General features: G+C 36.9%; 1 protein-coding gene across 1 annotated transcript; it reads left to right on the top strand.

The window, feature by feature from the left end:
* Positions 1-11,155: 11,155 nt before the first annotated feature.
* Positions 11,156-12,196, top strand: LOC133825538 (zinc finger BED domain-containing protein RICESLEEPER 2-like). Its single transcript, XM_062258467.1, has one exon. It carries the CDS (start codon positions 11,156-11,158, stop codon positions 12,194-12,196), a length of 1,041 nt encoding a protein of 346 aa, XP_062114451.1.
* The last annotated feature ends 2,064 nt before the right edge of the window (positions 12,197-14,260 follow it).

Consider the following 14,260-nt stretch of genomic DNA (forward strand, 5'->3'; position numbering starts at 1 on the left):
CCTCGCGAGATGGATGCACGAGGCCCGAAATTCGCGAGACTGATGTACGAGGCAGGGTGGTCACGAAATGGGCATACGGATCAAGCCCTTGAGGCCCTCGTGACACGGCCTCGCACCTTGGCCTTGTGACGCAACATCATCCTTCAGGGTCTCACGTCATGGGAATGTTTCTTAGATTATGGTGTTGTGAGACCCATAGGTGTGACCCTGATGGAATGACTAAGTGACCCTTAGCCATTTATTTCAATAAGGGACTGGCCCTTTTTTCCTTGGCGGATTTTTGGCATTCACACTTGCCCCCAGTCTATAAGGAGGCCTTTACGCATTCTTGTAGACTCTTCTCTGTTTTGTGTGTGTGTGTGTGTGTCATCTTTGTGACATTCACGATGCAGTGCCTTTCTCCATTTACAAGATATGGAAAATCATACTTGATGAATGGCGATCCTTAGAACTCCTTTGAAGTTTAATTAACGCCATTTATTCTTTTATATAGATCTCACAGGTGTCGTTGTTGTGCAAAAATTTGGGTCGTAGGAAGAAGCTTGAGACACTCTACCCAAAGGGGCCAAAGAAGCACAGTTTGGACAAGGTGGGCTCTCGTGTGGCACTCTTAAGATGTTGCCCTGGGTGCCTTACGCATATCCAACACTTGTTGAATTTCACAGTGAAGAGTGCCTTAGCAATTCTATCTTGTAGTTCCTTTGTCCTGTTGTCTCCTTCTTTATTACCGACAAGTCGACTCGATTGGGAAGTCTTTTAGTACTTTCCCGTTGAATGATACCCTTGAAGTATAAGTGATGTCAATAAAAGATCGACCTTTGGCCGGGGCGGAGAATGATCTGCTCACTTCCAAGATTCGGGGACTTGAGAAGACTTCCTCTCCGTCTAAGAGTAGGAAAAGACCAGAAGCTAAAGTCCTCATATGGAACAGAATTTTGGCTCTGACTTTTCCTCATTCGGTTGCCGCGATGTTGCTAAGGCTGCCAAACAAAGTGCTCTCAGTAGGAAATCATGAAGTTTGTTCCTACCCCATCTTTTGCTCCCATATGTTGGCAACTTCTTTATTTTTACTTTGATTTGGTTGTAACACTACACTTATTTTCTCTTAGAGGTTTTTTCGGATTTCGCATTTTCTTCACAAGGAACTTTTGACGAGACACACTACATCCTATGCTTATTCTGTGATAGAACATTACCATGTGTCTTTATGCTCGTGGATATCTTATTAGCACCTCTTTATTCTAAAAGGGTTCACTTTGGGACCTTTCTACTGCGTGTGATTCATGTCTGTTGGTGCATCTTGACTACTTGTAAGGATATGTTAGCCCTTTGGGCTCTCGCTATCCTTTTATATATTTTCACGCGCACGTTTTATTTTTTGCGAGAAGCGTCCTTCTCGTCATTAGGCATAGTACTATTTTTGCAAGCGTCTTCTTTGAGACCCTTTTTACAAGCATCTTCTTTGGGACCCTTTTCATAAGTGTCTTCTTTGATACCATTTTCATAAGCGTCTTCTTTAAGACCCTCTTTTGGTTTTTGAGGTGATCTCTCCTCAGGTCAGGACCCTTATGGGGAGATGGTCCTAGTGAAAACTTGCGGGCACCTATTTTCAAGGCCCTCTTTCCTTTGGGAAGGTGACTAGTCGATCTAGACTTGGGGATCTCTTTGGGGCTCTCCTTTCATCTTCTACGACGTGGTGCCTTTCTAGGATGGGTTTGTTCGTGAAAAGGTCATTTTTTAGGGATCTTTTGACTTTTTTATATTCTTTAAGGGTAGTTAGTCCTTATAGATTCAAATGTTGTGTCATGAGGTTCACCGCTCTCACATATATGTATTATAAGTACTTTTATATATATATATATATGTCACAAGGCCAGACGCCTATTTTGCACTTGGCCAGGCACCTACTGAGGCTCGTGAGGCTAGGCGCCTATGTTGCACATGGCTAGGTGCATGTTGAGGTCGGGTCTAATACCTCCTAAGTGGTTTGTGGGATCTTTCTTCCCAAGAACTTTGTTTTTTCGTTCTCTCCAATATGCTTTGACAATTCTAGATCTCTAGAGTCAGCTGGGAAACTTCTTTGGATCTTTACGGGGGCCTATTACGATGATCTGATGAATCCTACTAGTTTCTTCTTTGAAGCATTATTGTAGACCCCTTCTAATTTTCAACTTGATCAGCGACTCCCCTATCACGACGTTCTCTTCTACACGGAATCTTCAAACGTATTGGTAGAAGGATGATTGGAGGAAGGTTTGCTTCCCTCAACATTCAAGTTCTTATGGCCCTCTTCGACACATATATACTTTTATGCTCTTTCGAAGAAGTCATCTAAGTTTGTAACCTCTCTCTTGAGCATGTTACCCCATAACTTGCGTCCTGGACAAACTCCGACTATAATAACCATCTTAAGCTCCGCTTTAGTTGAACTTCCCAACTTTGTTGCTTCCATATTGAACCTGTGGATATAGCTCTTCAGACTTTCATTCTCGCCTTGTTTTATGTTAGCAAGGCTGGTAATTGGCATAACGTAATCATTGACTGGATGGTGTTGCTGAAGAAATTCGCCAGAGAATTGCTGCCATGACTTGACTGTCCCTGGCCTTAACCTCTTGAACCACTTGTATGCAACTCCTTTAAGTGTAAAGACAAAGAAATGGCACTTTGCTCTGTTGTTGACCCCCCTTAACCTCATCAAGTTATTGAAGGAGTCTAAGTGATACTTTGGGGTCCATAGTACCCTCGTACGAAGTCATGCGAGGCTCTTTGAAGCTGGTGGGGAGTTGTTAAACCTGGATATCCCTTGTGAAGGGTGAATCATGGTCAAATTCTCCATCATCTTTGTGCTCCCCATGTGCAGCAATAGTCTTGCCTCGAGGGCTTTACATTTCGGTGTCTAGTTCCCTCCTCTTTTTGCTTAAGGAGTCTTGCAGATTCTCAGTCTGAACCCTTGCTTTGGTTGTGTCCCTTGGTGGAGCTGCAGGGGGTGTGGATTTTACCCCGGACCCTCTATGGTTAAATTTCTCCCTCAAGTTGGGTGAAGCTCTTGTGGGGGTAGTCTTGGGTTGGCACCTCCCGTAGGTGGGGTTCGCGCCAGGTTTTGCCACTGGTGTACAATCTTCCTTGCGTTCTGGGTGAGGAGTATAACAAGTGGAGAGCTGCATTTTGTCATCGCCCACGGGTATGGTGGTTTCTCCTTGTGCATGCTTTTTTCTCCTATGCTGGGGAAGTGGTATGCTTGACCTTCCTTGCAGCAGGTCATTCAACACCTCCTGCATGTTCTCTATTTCAACTTCCAGCCTTCGCTTTTTTATGTGCAACTCGCATATCTCATTCTTGTAAAAGCGAGTTCAGGAGCTGGAACTCACAAAATGCACCTGTAAACTGTTGTCAGGTCTGTGCAAAGAGGGGCATGGATCCTGGTGGCTAGAGCACGGTGCAGTCAGTGGTTGAGGAGCAGGGTGCATACTCAGGCCACCCACACAAGTCGTAGATGGTTCATGATGACCTCCCCTAGGTTGGACTGTCAGGAGTGATGCCTCCTTCCCCTCTCCAGGGGTTGGATGTTCCTCCAGCATACCTCTATTCTCAGGTGGAGGATGGTCTCTTCTGGAGGCTGATAAACGAGTTTTAGGCACGTTTATGGTCTAAGTTTTTAGGCTATTTTTCATTAGTTAGGATTATTTTATTTCGGAATTATGCTCGTTTGTTCATGTTTCAGGGTGATTAATGCTAAAGTGATACAAATAATGAAAAGGAGCGAAAGTGGAACCAAATCGGGACAGATTTGTGGATTTTTTGGGTTTTGTAAGTAGCACTACAGCGCTACTAAGGGAGCGCCGTAGCGCTAGGAAGGATTTCTGAAAGTTGACGTTTCTGACTTTAGCGCTATAGCGCTACAACAACAGTGCTACGGCACTTGGACGTAGTTTTCAGGAAGATTTGGCTCTAACTTTAGCGCTACAACACTATGATAAGAGCGCTACAGCGCTGGTGCCCAGATTTTCTTCCATTTTGTTTCTGACTTTAGCGCTACAGTGCTACAATGACAGTGCTACAGCGCTGGTGTCACGATTTTGACATATCTGATCACTTTTTGATGGGCAATTGAGTCTTTTCACGGGGGAATTTTTGGTAGGGATTTTGGAGAAACATAAGGTGCGACTGAAAGAGGTCTGAAGAGGGTACGACGACTGGGAGTGAGAAGACTATTTTGGAGGATTCATTCCTGTGTTTTCATCTTCTTCTTCAATTTTTATGTTTGTAATTGAATTCTCTTATTGCTAGAATGAATATTATGGGCTAATTTCTTCTTTAGGGCTATTATGTGAATCTTTTGGAAACCCTTTTTATGGTTTAATGCAAAATTGATGTTCTTCTTCATCTCTTTCAATTCCTTACAATCTGTGCTACTTGTGCAATTATTGATTGATCACCTCTAATTGTTATTTCATGAATCAAATTGAAATCTTTGATTGTTTGGATTGTTTGGATGCAAATTCAATTTAGAACGAAAGTATCTAAATTGTTTGCCTATTTTTCTGAGTTGCGTGTTTAATGCCTTCTTCATGATTCAACTTACCATAGAAATATAGGAAGTTGTCATTTAGATTGAATTTTGTAAATCTTAACCAGGTTATGAAGTGTTTTTGCAACTTATTCTTGAATAGAGAGAAGGGGACATAATTTTTGCATTAGGAAATAAAAGGGTGGAAAATAGAGGATCATAATTGTCCTAATTTTATTTTCTCTGTTATTTTGTTTAATTTTTTTCATTGTGCTTCATTAGTATTCCTTTTTATTTGAAATCTCTGAAAATTGTTTAATCAAATAGAATAAAAAAGATTGATTGATTGGTAATTGATAAATCGGTCCTTGAGGACGATACTTGGTTTTTACCATTTTATTACAAATTGCGACTGTGTGCACTTGCATAGCAAAAATATTGCAACAAGTTTTTGGCGCTGTTGCCGGGGACTGAAAATAATTATCAATATCAGTCTAATTAATTTTTATTCTAATTTGATTTTAATTTCTCTTGTTTCTAATCTGTTTAGTTGCTTAATTTGTCTATCTTAGGTGAATTTTGGTATATGCGTGGCAGAAGAGGAGCAGACAGTCTTGTTCCTTTGAATCCTGAGATTGAAAAGTCTTGTAAGCAAAACAGAAAGAACAAGAGGGAGGCCCAGAAATCTATGAAGATGGCATAGAATGAAGGGGATGGTAGGAATGCTTTAATTCCTGGAATTGTACAAGGGGGTCAAGCTCAGAACAATGCTGAGAGGAGCCTGAGAGATTATGTACTGCCCACTCTGACGGGAGTACAAAATAGTATACGCCCACCAGCTGTAGAGGCTAACAATTTTGAAATCAAGCCAGCTATTCTACAAATGGTGCAATCCTCTATTCAATTTAATGGGTTGCCTTCTGAAGATCCTCACACCCATCTGTCTAATTTTTTGGAGTTGTGTGGAACTTTTAGATACAATGGGGTGAGTGATCACTACAAGAAAAAACAGTATTCATAACACTTAAAAACAGCTAACCGGAACTATTGATAACACTTCTGAAAATGCTAACATAGCCCCTGTTATTAAAAGTCCATTGTTTTCTATAACAGTATTTGAATGTTATGTTTGGTGTTATCTTAAACTATTCAATAACATATTTTTAGGTGCTATAATATTCAAATAATAACATTTAGATAGAGTTTTTGGTTATAAATTTGAAGTTTAATCTTATACTTTTTTCATAACACTTTTTAACTGTTACATTTGATTAATTTGATAACATTTTTAGTTTGTTATATTATATAAACCATAACAATTTTTTACGCTTATAATATGTTTTTAAATCATAACATATAGTAATAAAATTTTAAATTTTATTTTGATAAGTATACTTATATGGTTTTTTTTTTAATTAAAAGATTTTCATTATTGTATTTTGATAAAAAAAAATTCAAAATTAATCATAAAATATAATTCTCAATAGATTAATAAACCATAAGTATTACATTAAACAATAACTATTTAAAACCATGAATGTGTCTACTTTATGAGATCTTAGTTCTAACTTAAGTTTGAAAGCATAACATAATAAAGTATTATAATCTTGAACAATTTTTACTTCAAAAATGAAAAATAGAAACATTACAAGATACACAAAAGTAAACGAAACTTGCTCCATCCTTCAATTCATCATCCTTTGTGCACTTGTCTTTGTTGTGAGTCCATTTGCTTAGCTACAACAAAATTTAAATAATTAATGCTTCAACTTAAAGTTATAGTAAACTAAAAGAGTACTTAAAAAAAATTAATTACCTAATTATAACTTTATCAGCTGACCATGCAATTATATATTATAACTTTATTTTGCATCTATCTTGTGTTTAATATAAGAAAATAAAACCTAATAAGTACCAAGAATTTGAATAAATGTTTATGACAAACAAAAGTCAGTTGTCATCGAGACAATACCTGAGGCCTGAAGCATCAGACTGTAAAGAGTCCTCAATAGCAGCATCATTGTATTCAGTAACAGGAGAAATTATTGGCTGGGTCTGGGGTGGAGTAAAGAATGGTACACTGCTCTCTTCTCGAGGTGGGAATTCAACTCCAGCATCCTGTGATATATATTTATACATAGATTACTTAGAATACTTTATTATAAAAGTGAGTTCAAAAATCAAAATAGGTTCCTTTCCAAATACTGTAGTAGCACATTAGCTATAAAAACTCTAAACAGAAAAAGGAACACATAGAATTAATACAACTCATCCAAACACAGACGCAAAACATTCACCATAACTTAAGCATCAAGGACAACACTAAGGGATTCAACTTCAGCATATATATACCTTGTAGGCTAGTATAACCATGTATAACTAACATTCACATTCATTTGCAACCCATGCTATTGAATATCTCACATAAAGCAGAAAGCAAAAAAAAAAAAAAGTTGATCATATGATATTTACACTTTAATCAACTTAAATAAGCTTTTGCCCAAATGCCTTGGCTGACGAAGTAATTAACAAGAGAAAAATGTGTATCAAGCTTAACATGGTAAAATAACATTTAATAAACTAACAACTTTCAATTCATTATATGCTGCATAGTATTGAGGATATCTCCCCTGAGGTCCCCCGAAGGCTTCTTGCCATGTGTCAATTAGGATTATATCTTTTCCCTCACATTCAAGTCTGGCTGCAGAATTTAAACAATTGCATCGGACAAGTTAGATTTACTAGGAATGCATAGGAGAGATTCACAGTGAAAGGACAAGTAAAACTAAACCGAAATTCTCTTCTGAACTAGTCAGTAATGAGGTCAAAATTAGTAAAGAAGGTGAAAATCGCTTAAGGAGTTCAAATGGCTAAATCGCTTAAGGAGTTCAAATGGCTAAGAGCTTAAGGAGCTATTCTAATTCTTAACAGTCCTTACATTTTCATGGCCAATATGGCATAGGAGTTCAATATCTTCCCCAATTTAGTTGAAGCAACTGTTTATGAGCAAATAAAAAGAAAAGGCCAGTTAAGCAGTGGCTGGACAAATTTAAATATATGTAGGCAGCGAATGAAAATAATATGAAGTAACTCAATTTCTTAATTGAATGAAGGTGAAATAAAAAGCTCAACACCTTGAATTTGATCCAGAATAAGTGTTTCTAAGTTATAATATAGTGGCCAAAGTTATAAATAAAAAGTACAAGAATCTATACACACATGTTAATGAAATTAACACATGCCTACAACCAAACAAGGTCAAAAGGCCACTAGAAGTACAGGAAGCATTGTGCCAGATCCATGTATATGTAGTATTGAAAAAGAAAGATTCACTAATAATATTACTGAATGTGTTTTTATTAATTGCTGTACATAGTATTACTCACTATTATAAATATGTCTTAGTTTCTTGATCTTGTACTAGTTACGTGTTGGTGTCTATAGCCCTTGTTCTAACCCCAACTTTAAAGCCAACTTTAAAGCTAGATATAAGCCACAGAGAGGCCTTTAGTGCTGCTGCAAAGAATGTGAGACACCATTCAGGATTCCTTAATTATAATATACTTAATAAGATAGCTATAACAAATAAAAACACTTAGTGACACTATAATAAATAAGAGTTCAAGCAAATGTTTTACAACTGTTAATGAGACAAGAAAACAACAACAGAACAAAAACCGGAACACCAGGATGTGTCTAGGAATGGCAAAATGGGTCTATGGAGCGGGGCGGGGCGGGGCGGGGCCCCGACCCGGCGGGGCATCATTGCCCCGGTAAAATCGGGGCAGAATTCGGGGCGGGGCTTTGACCCACCCCGCCCCGATATGAATTCTGGCGGGTCGGGGCAGACCCGCCCCGATTACCTTTTTTTTTTAATTTTTTTTTATTCCTAAGTAACTCGACTGAAGTGAACCTCGACTGAACCCATTTTCTAAACTCCTCACGACTAGACCTCTACTCTGCCTCGTCTTCCTCTGAAATCGCAGAGCTTGATGCCCTAACCGGAATCCCCAATTCCAACGGCCCGGTTTCGGAGGAAGAAGAGAATTTGTTGAAGAAGCTCAAGAATCCCGAAGTCGTGGAGCAAGCCCAAAACGAAACCCTTCTTCTCCAAACCAAAGCTACTGCTGCCAATCCAACCTTCTCCATCTTCTTTGCTAAGTTTTGGGTAATGGTGAGTGCTCTCTTCTCCTTCTCCATCTTCTCCATCTTCTACTTATTTTTTCAGATGGGTATTGTATTATTTTTGCAAGAACTACACTGATTAGAATTTTCGAGTTAGATTAATATGATATTTAGATATATGGGTGATAATGATCTTTTATTATTGAAATTTTTGAGTTTGTGTGATGGGTATTTATGATTTCTTTAATTTGGATCCATAGTTATGGACTTGTGCTGTATCCCCTGTAACTCATACAAAATACATTCATGTTAGAAACCAGCTTTATCAACCAGAAGTAAGTTTAGTATATATGTATAGGCTTCCATTTCAATGTTAATCAGTATTAAAAATGAACAATCTCTGGAGAGATTCCATGGAGTTCTTTCATTAATATTAATAAGTAGCTAACATAACTACTGATGTTCTTTAGTTCAGGAAATGGCTATACAGCTTTCATATTGACCTTTTTATCATGAATCTGTATAAGGATGATGCCTTCTACCTAAACAAGTTAACCAAAACTTGGGGATGGATGGGGTTGGAGTAGATTCATATAGCTCATTTTAAACTTGGGTTTTCTTTTATTAAAGCTCGTTTGGTGTTAAAATTGTTGAGTGTTTAAGGGTTTCTTTTTTAGGCCATTGATGATGATTGCAATCAAACTGGGCAAATGGTTTCAGGGCTTCTAAATTGTTGAGTGTTTGGTGATCATTTTGCTGCGTTAAAGATGTTTTGTATTCTGAATATGAAAATTAATGGGAAGAAAGTAAAAGTTCATTTAAAAAAATAATTATGCTTCATTTTTTTTTGTTAGCAAAACAGCAGTATTATTGTTGATGTTAAAATATGAAATTTAAATCTTGTTTTCTTTATGCTGATGGTTTATGGAAGTTCCAGCAAACGCTTTAGGAAGCCAATGGCAAGCAAATTGAACTGTTTGATATCTTGTTCTCACTACTGATTCTTACTGCCTACTAGAGCTGTAAATACGGGCCGGGCTTTTGAGCACGGCACGAGCCCGGGAGGCACGAGCACGACACGACACGAAAAAATATGGGCTTGGGCCAGGCACGGCACGAAAAAATATGGGCTCGGGCCAGGCACGGCACGACACGGGCTTAGCACGGCACGGCACGACAAGCCCGAAGGCACGACACGAAAGCACGAACAAACTAGCCCGAAAGCACGACACGATAAAAAACCCGATATTTTGACATTAATAATCATAATAAATTTTTATTTGTCAATAATTAATAAATTAAAATGATAATATATGTCTTATTTTTTTCAATGTTTATATTTTTATAATTATATTAATTTATTTTAAGATTTGTTAGTTAAATTTTTAGCATTTATTAGTAGGTATTAAAATTCTAATAATTATCTTTGATATAATTTTGTGTAAAATATTGTTAAAAAGTATATAAAAATATCTAAAATTATAATTTAAACAAAGAAATGTATTTGGTTTGGTGGTAAGTCCATTGATGGTTAAAGAGGAGGTGGAGGGTTCAATTCTCCATCCTCACATTTTTTGGCAAAAAAAAAGTGGGCCTAAAGGTGGGCCCAAATTTGGGCCCGAATATAGAAAGTGGGCCCGAATATAGAAAGTGGGCCGGCCCGAATAAGGAAAATGGGCCGGCCCGACTTGGGCCCGACACGGCACGACATGGACCGGGCCCATGGGCCGTGCTGGGCCTACTCTTTCAAAAATGGGCCGGCACGAGCACGGCACGAATTGAATATGGGCCCGGCCCGGCCCCGCCCAAATTTACCGGAGGCACGAAAAATGTGGGCCGGGCCGGGCCAGGCGGCCCACATTGACAGCTCTACTGCCTACTAATACAGGGAGGAGAATACAATTATTGCATGATTGCTGATTAGTTGATAGTTTTGAAGATAAACCAGCTCTAAATGACAAAATGATGAAGTATTTTCATTGGATTAGGAATTGAAAACGGAGGACTTACTACTGGTGCAAATAGTATTGCCAATTAAGTAAGAAATATGCATTTTTTTGTTTGACTTATATTGGTGTTTTTTCTTTTGGATATTTGTCGTTGTCCGTTTTTTCTTTGTTATACTTGTTCAATTATTTGTGTATATATTATTCTTTATTATATTATCTTCATTGTATTAACCTCATTTGGTTACTGATTGGTAGTGAGTGGATTGGAAAGACAGTGGATGATGCACGAACAAATTGGATAGCAGCACTTTCTTAGTATTGGGAAAAAAACATCCAGGTTTGTTTCAAACCCTACTATGCTATTGGAGAAAGTTTTCTTGACATTTTTATCATATGTTGATGGAAGAGAATGTAAAGCATAACCCCTTTTCTTTTTAGAGTGGTTTCTTCAGGCCTAACTAGTTTTATATTATTTAAGTTATATTTATACATATGTATAATATTTTTGGAGCCAAGCAGTTCCTAATTGTTATGTGGATTATGGATATAATGTAGGTTAGATCAAACACTAAACATGTCTACCCAAGATGTTATCGAATCTAATTTTGTCGATGATGTTGATTATGTTCAATCAACACATACACAAGAGGCACAATCTCTAGGAAATACAAGAGATGAAAGTGAGAGTAGAAGTACTAAAAGAAAGAGAACATCTCCTGCATGGAATCATTTTACATTGCAAAAAATTGATGGTATACTGAAGGCAGTTTGTAACCATTGTGGGAGGAAATTAGGGGGAGAGAGTAGTAATGGGACTAAACATTTGCTTGCTCATGTGAAAAGATGCCCAGTAATAAAGGAACAACTTGCCATGAATCCTAATCCTAATGCAAGTCCTTCAGTCACAACTTACAATTTTGATCCTGAACTAGGGAGAAAAAAGTTAGCTCAAATGATCATTCTACATGAATACCCTTTATCGATGGTTGAGCATAGTGGTTTTATAGACTATTCAAATACTCTTTGCCCTATGTTTAAAATGTTGTCAAGGAATACAATTAGGTCTGATATTTTGAAAATGTACAAGGTTGAGAAGGAAAAATGTAGCCAAATTTTGGAGAAGAATAGAAGTAGAATAGCTATAACCACTGATATGTGGACTGCCAATCATCAAAAGAGGGGATATATGACTGTGACAGCTCATTTCATAGATGACTCTTGGAAGTTGCATAGTAGGATTATAAGTTTTAAGTATGTACCATGCCCACATGATGCTGTTACACTTACTGATACATTGAGTTCGTGTCTGTCTGAATGGAATATTGAAGACAAGATTGGTACAGTAACTGTGGATAATTGTACAACTAACGATGCAATGATTCCACTTTTGAAGGAAAAATTTAATTCTAACTGTTTCATTTTAAAAGGAAAGTTACTTCACATGCGTTGTTGTGCGCATATTTTGAATCTTATTGTCAAGGATGGCTTGTCTGTTATTGGTGATAGCATTGAAAAGATTCGAGACAGTGTTGCTTATTGGTCGGGCACACCAAAGAGGTATGAGAAATTTGAGGACACTGCTCGTTCTCTTGAAGTGACATGTACTAAAAAGTAATCACTTGATTGTCAAACAAGGTGGAATTCAACATACTTGATGCTCAACATAGCTTTATTGTACAATAGAGTATTTGAACAATTAAAACTACGTGATTCAAGATATGTTAGATACGCGCCATCAGGAGATGATTGGATTAGAGCTCAAAAATTGTGTGACAAGTTGGAAGTGTTTCATGAGGTGACAGAGTTGTTTTCTGGAACCAAGTATCCTACAACTAATCTTTTTTTCCCAAAGATGTGTCAAATTAAAATGAGAATTAAAGCATGGATGACAGTGGATGAGCCCTTTATTAGGGACATGGCAACTCAAATGATGTCTAAGTTTCAAAAGTATTGGGAAGAGATTCATGGGCTTATGACTGTGGCTGTTGTTTTGGATCCAAGATATAAGTTTATGTTGATCGAATATTATTTTCCTACCATTTATGGAAATGATAAATGTGAGATTGAAATTGAGAAGGTCCGCAAGCTTTGTTATGAGCTACTAGAAGAGTATAGTTCTAAGTTTCCTAATCTTAGAGAAAGAAGTCAGCAAATGGATAGTGTATCAGCATCTTCTCAAACACAAATAGATGATCTATCTAACTTTGACACATATGTTAGAGTTGCATATGGTGTAGAGAATGTGAAGTCAGAGTTAGAACTCTATTTGGAAGAGAAATTGATACCTAGGACTGATGAGTTCTTTGATATATGCAATTATTGGAAAGTAACAGGACTCAAATATCCTGTGTTGAATATGATTGCCAAAGATATATTTGCTGTGCCTATTAGCACCGTTGCTTCGGAATCTACATTCAGTACTGGTGGTAGACATGTGGGTTCACACCGAGCAAGACTTCATCCTTCTACATTAGAAGCATTGATATGCACTCAAAATTGGTTGGTAAATGACAAAAAAGGTAAATATACTTATCTTTATATATATATATAAATTCATATTTTATTGTATTATTTCAATATTAATTTGTTTTATTTTCTTTACAGAAGCGACTCCACTAGTCACCATGAATGATGAAGATAATGATGTAGATCCAACTATGGTACTTAATTAAGTTTTTAAAAGTCATCAAATAAATTATTAACTTCTATTATTAATACATATATTTTTTTTTTGTAGGAGCCATACATAGTTGATCTTGATGATTAAGGTAGCAGATCAATAAAGAAGATCTTGATGACGCATCAAAAGTGGAGTGCTATGTTGCATATGATAGTTTTATTTTACTTTGTTCTCTTGAGAAACTCTCAAAAGTGGAGTGCTATGTTGCATATGATAGTTTTATTTTACTTTGTTCTCTTGAGAAACTCTCAAAAGTGGAGTGCTATGTTGCATATGATAGTTTTATTTTACTTTGTTCTCTTGAGAAACTCTCAAAAGTGGAGTGCTATGTTGCATATGATAGTTTTATTTTATTTTGTTCTCTTGAGAAACTCTTATTATACTTGGCGAATTCTTGATTTAAATAATGATATAATGATATGATTTAATACAATTCTCTCATGTTACTTATATACATGCATAATATATAAAATTGACATTTTATATGTGGTTTAGAATATCCTTAATTTTAAATAGATTTTAAGTATAAAATTTATAAAAAAAATTATTCTATAACTACTCTATGAAAGAATTGTAAATATTAAAAAATATGTTTTATTTAATTATCCTTATTCTTGTAATTATTTTTGTAAATTATAAAATAAAAAATAAAATAAAATATTTGAAGGTGTAGTTGACAAGAAGTGTAAAAAATAAAGATTGTAATAAAAAAATAATTTAAGTTTAAAGAGAATTCTAAAATTAAAATTTAATATTTCTTAAAAAAAAAAAAAAAAAGGCAAATGGGGCAAATGGGGCGGGGCAAACCCGCCCCGATTAAGACGGGGCGGGGCGACCCGCCCCGCTTCAAGACACTAATTGGGGCGGGGCGGAAGCGGGGCGGGGCAGACCCGCCCCATTTACATGCCTAGATGTGTCTCATGCATGAACTCAAACAATTTGTTCACAACAGTTTTTAGGAACTTCCAGTGAGCTCTTAGAAACCTCGGGTACTGTCCA

The sequence above is a fragment of the Humulus lupulus genome, chromosome 3 (assembly GCF_963169125.1).
Source record: "Humulus lupulus chromosome 3, drHumLupu1.1, whole genome shotgun sequence".
Classification (NCBI taxonomy): Eukaryota; Viridiplantae; Streptophyta; class Magnoliopsida; order Rosales; family Cannabaceae; genus Humulus; species Humulus lupulus.

Bases quoted from the DNA above. Each gene is read 5' to 3' on its own strand.
- LOC133825538 (XM_062258467.1), top strand. From the start codon at position 11,156: ATGTCTACCCAAGATGTTATCGAATCTAATTTTGTCGATGATGTTGAT.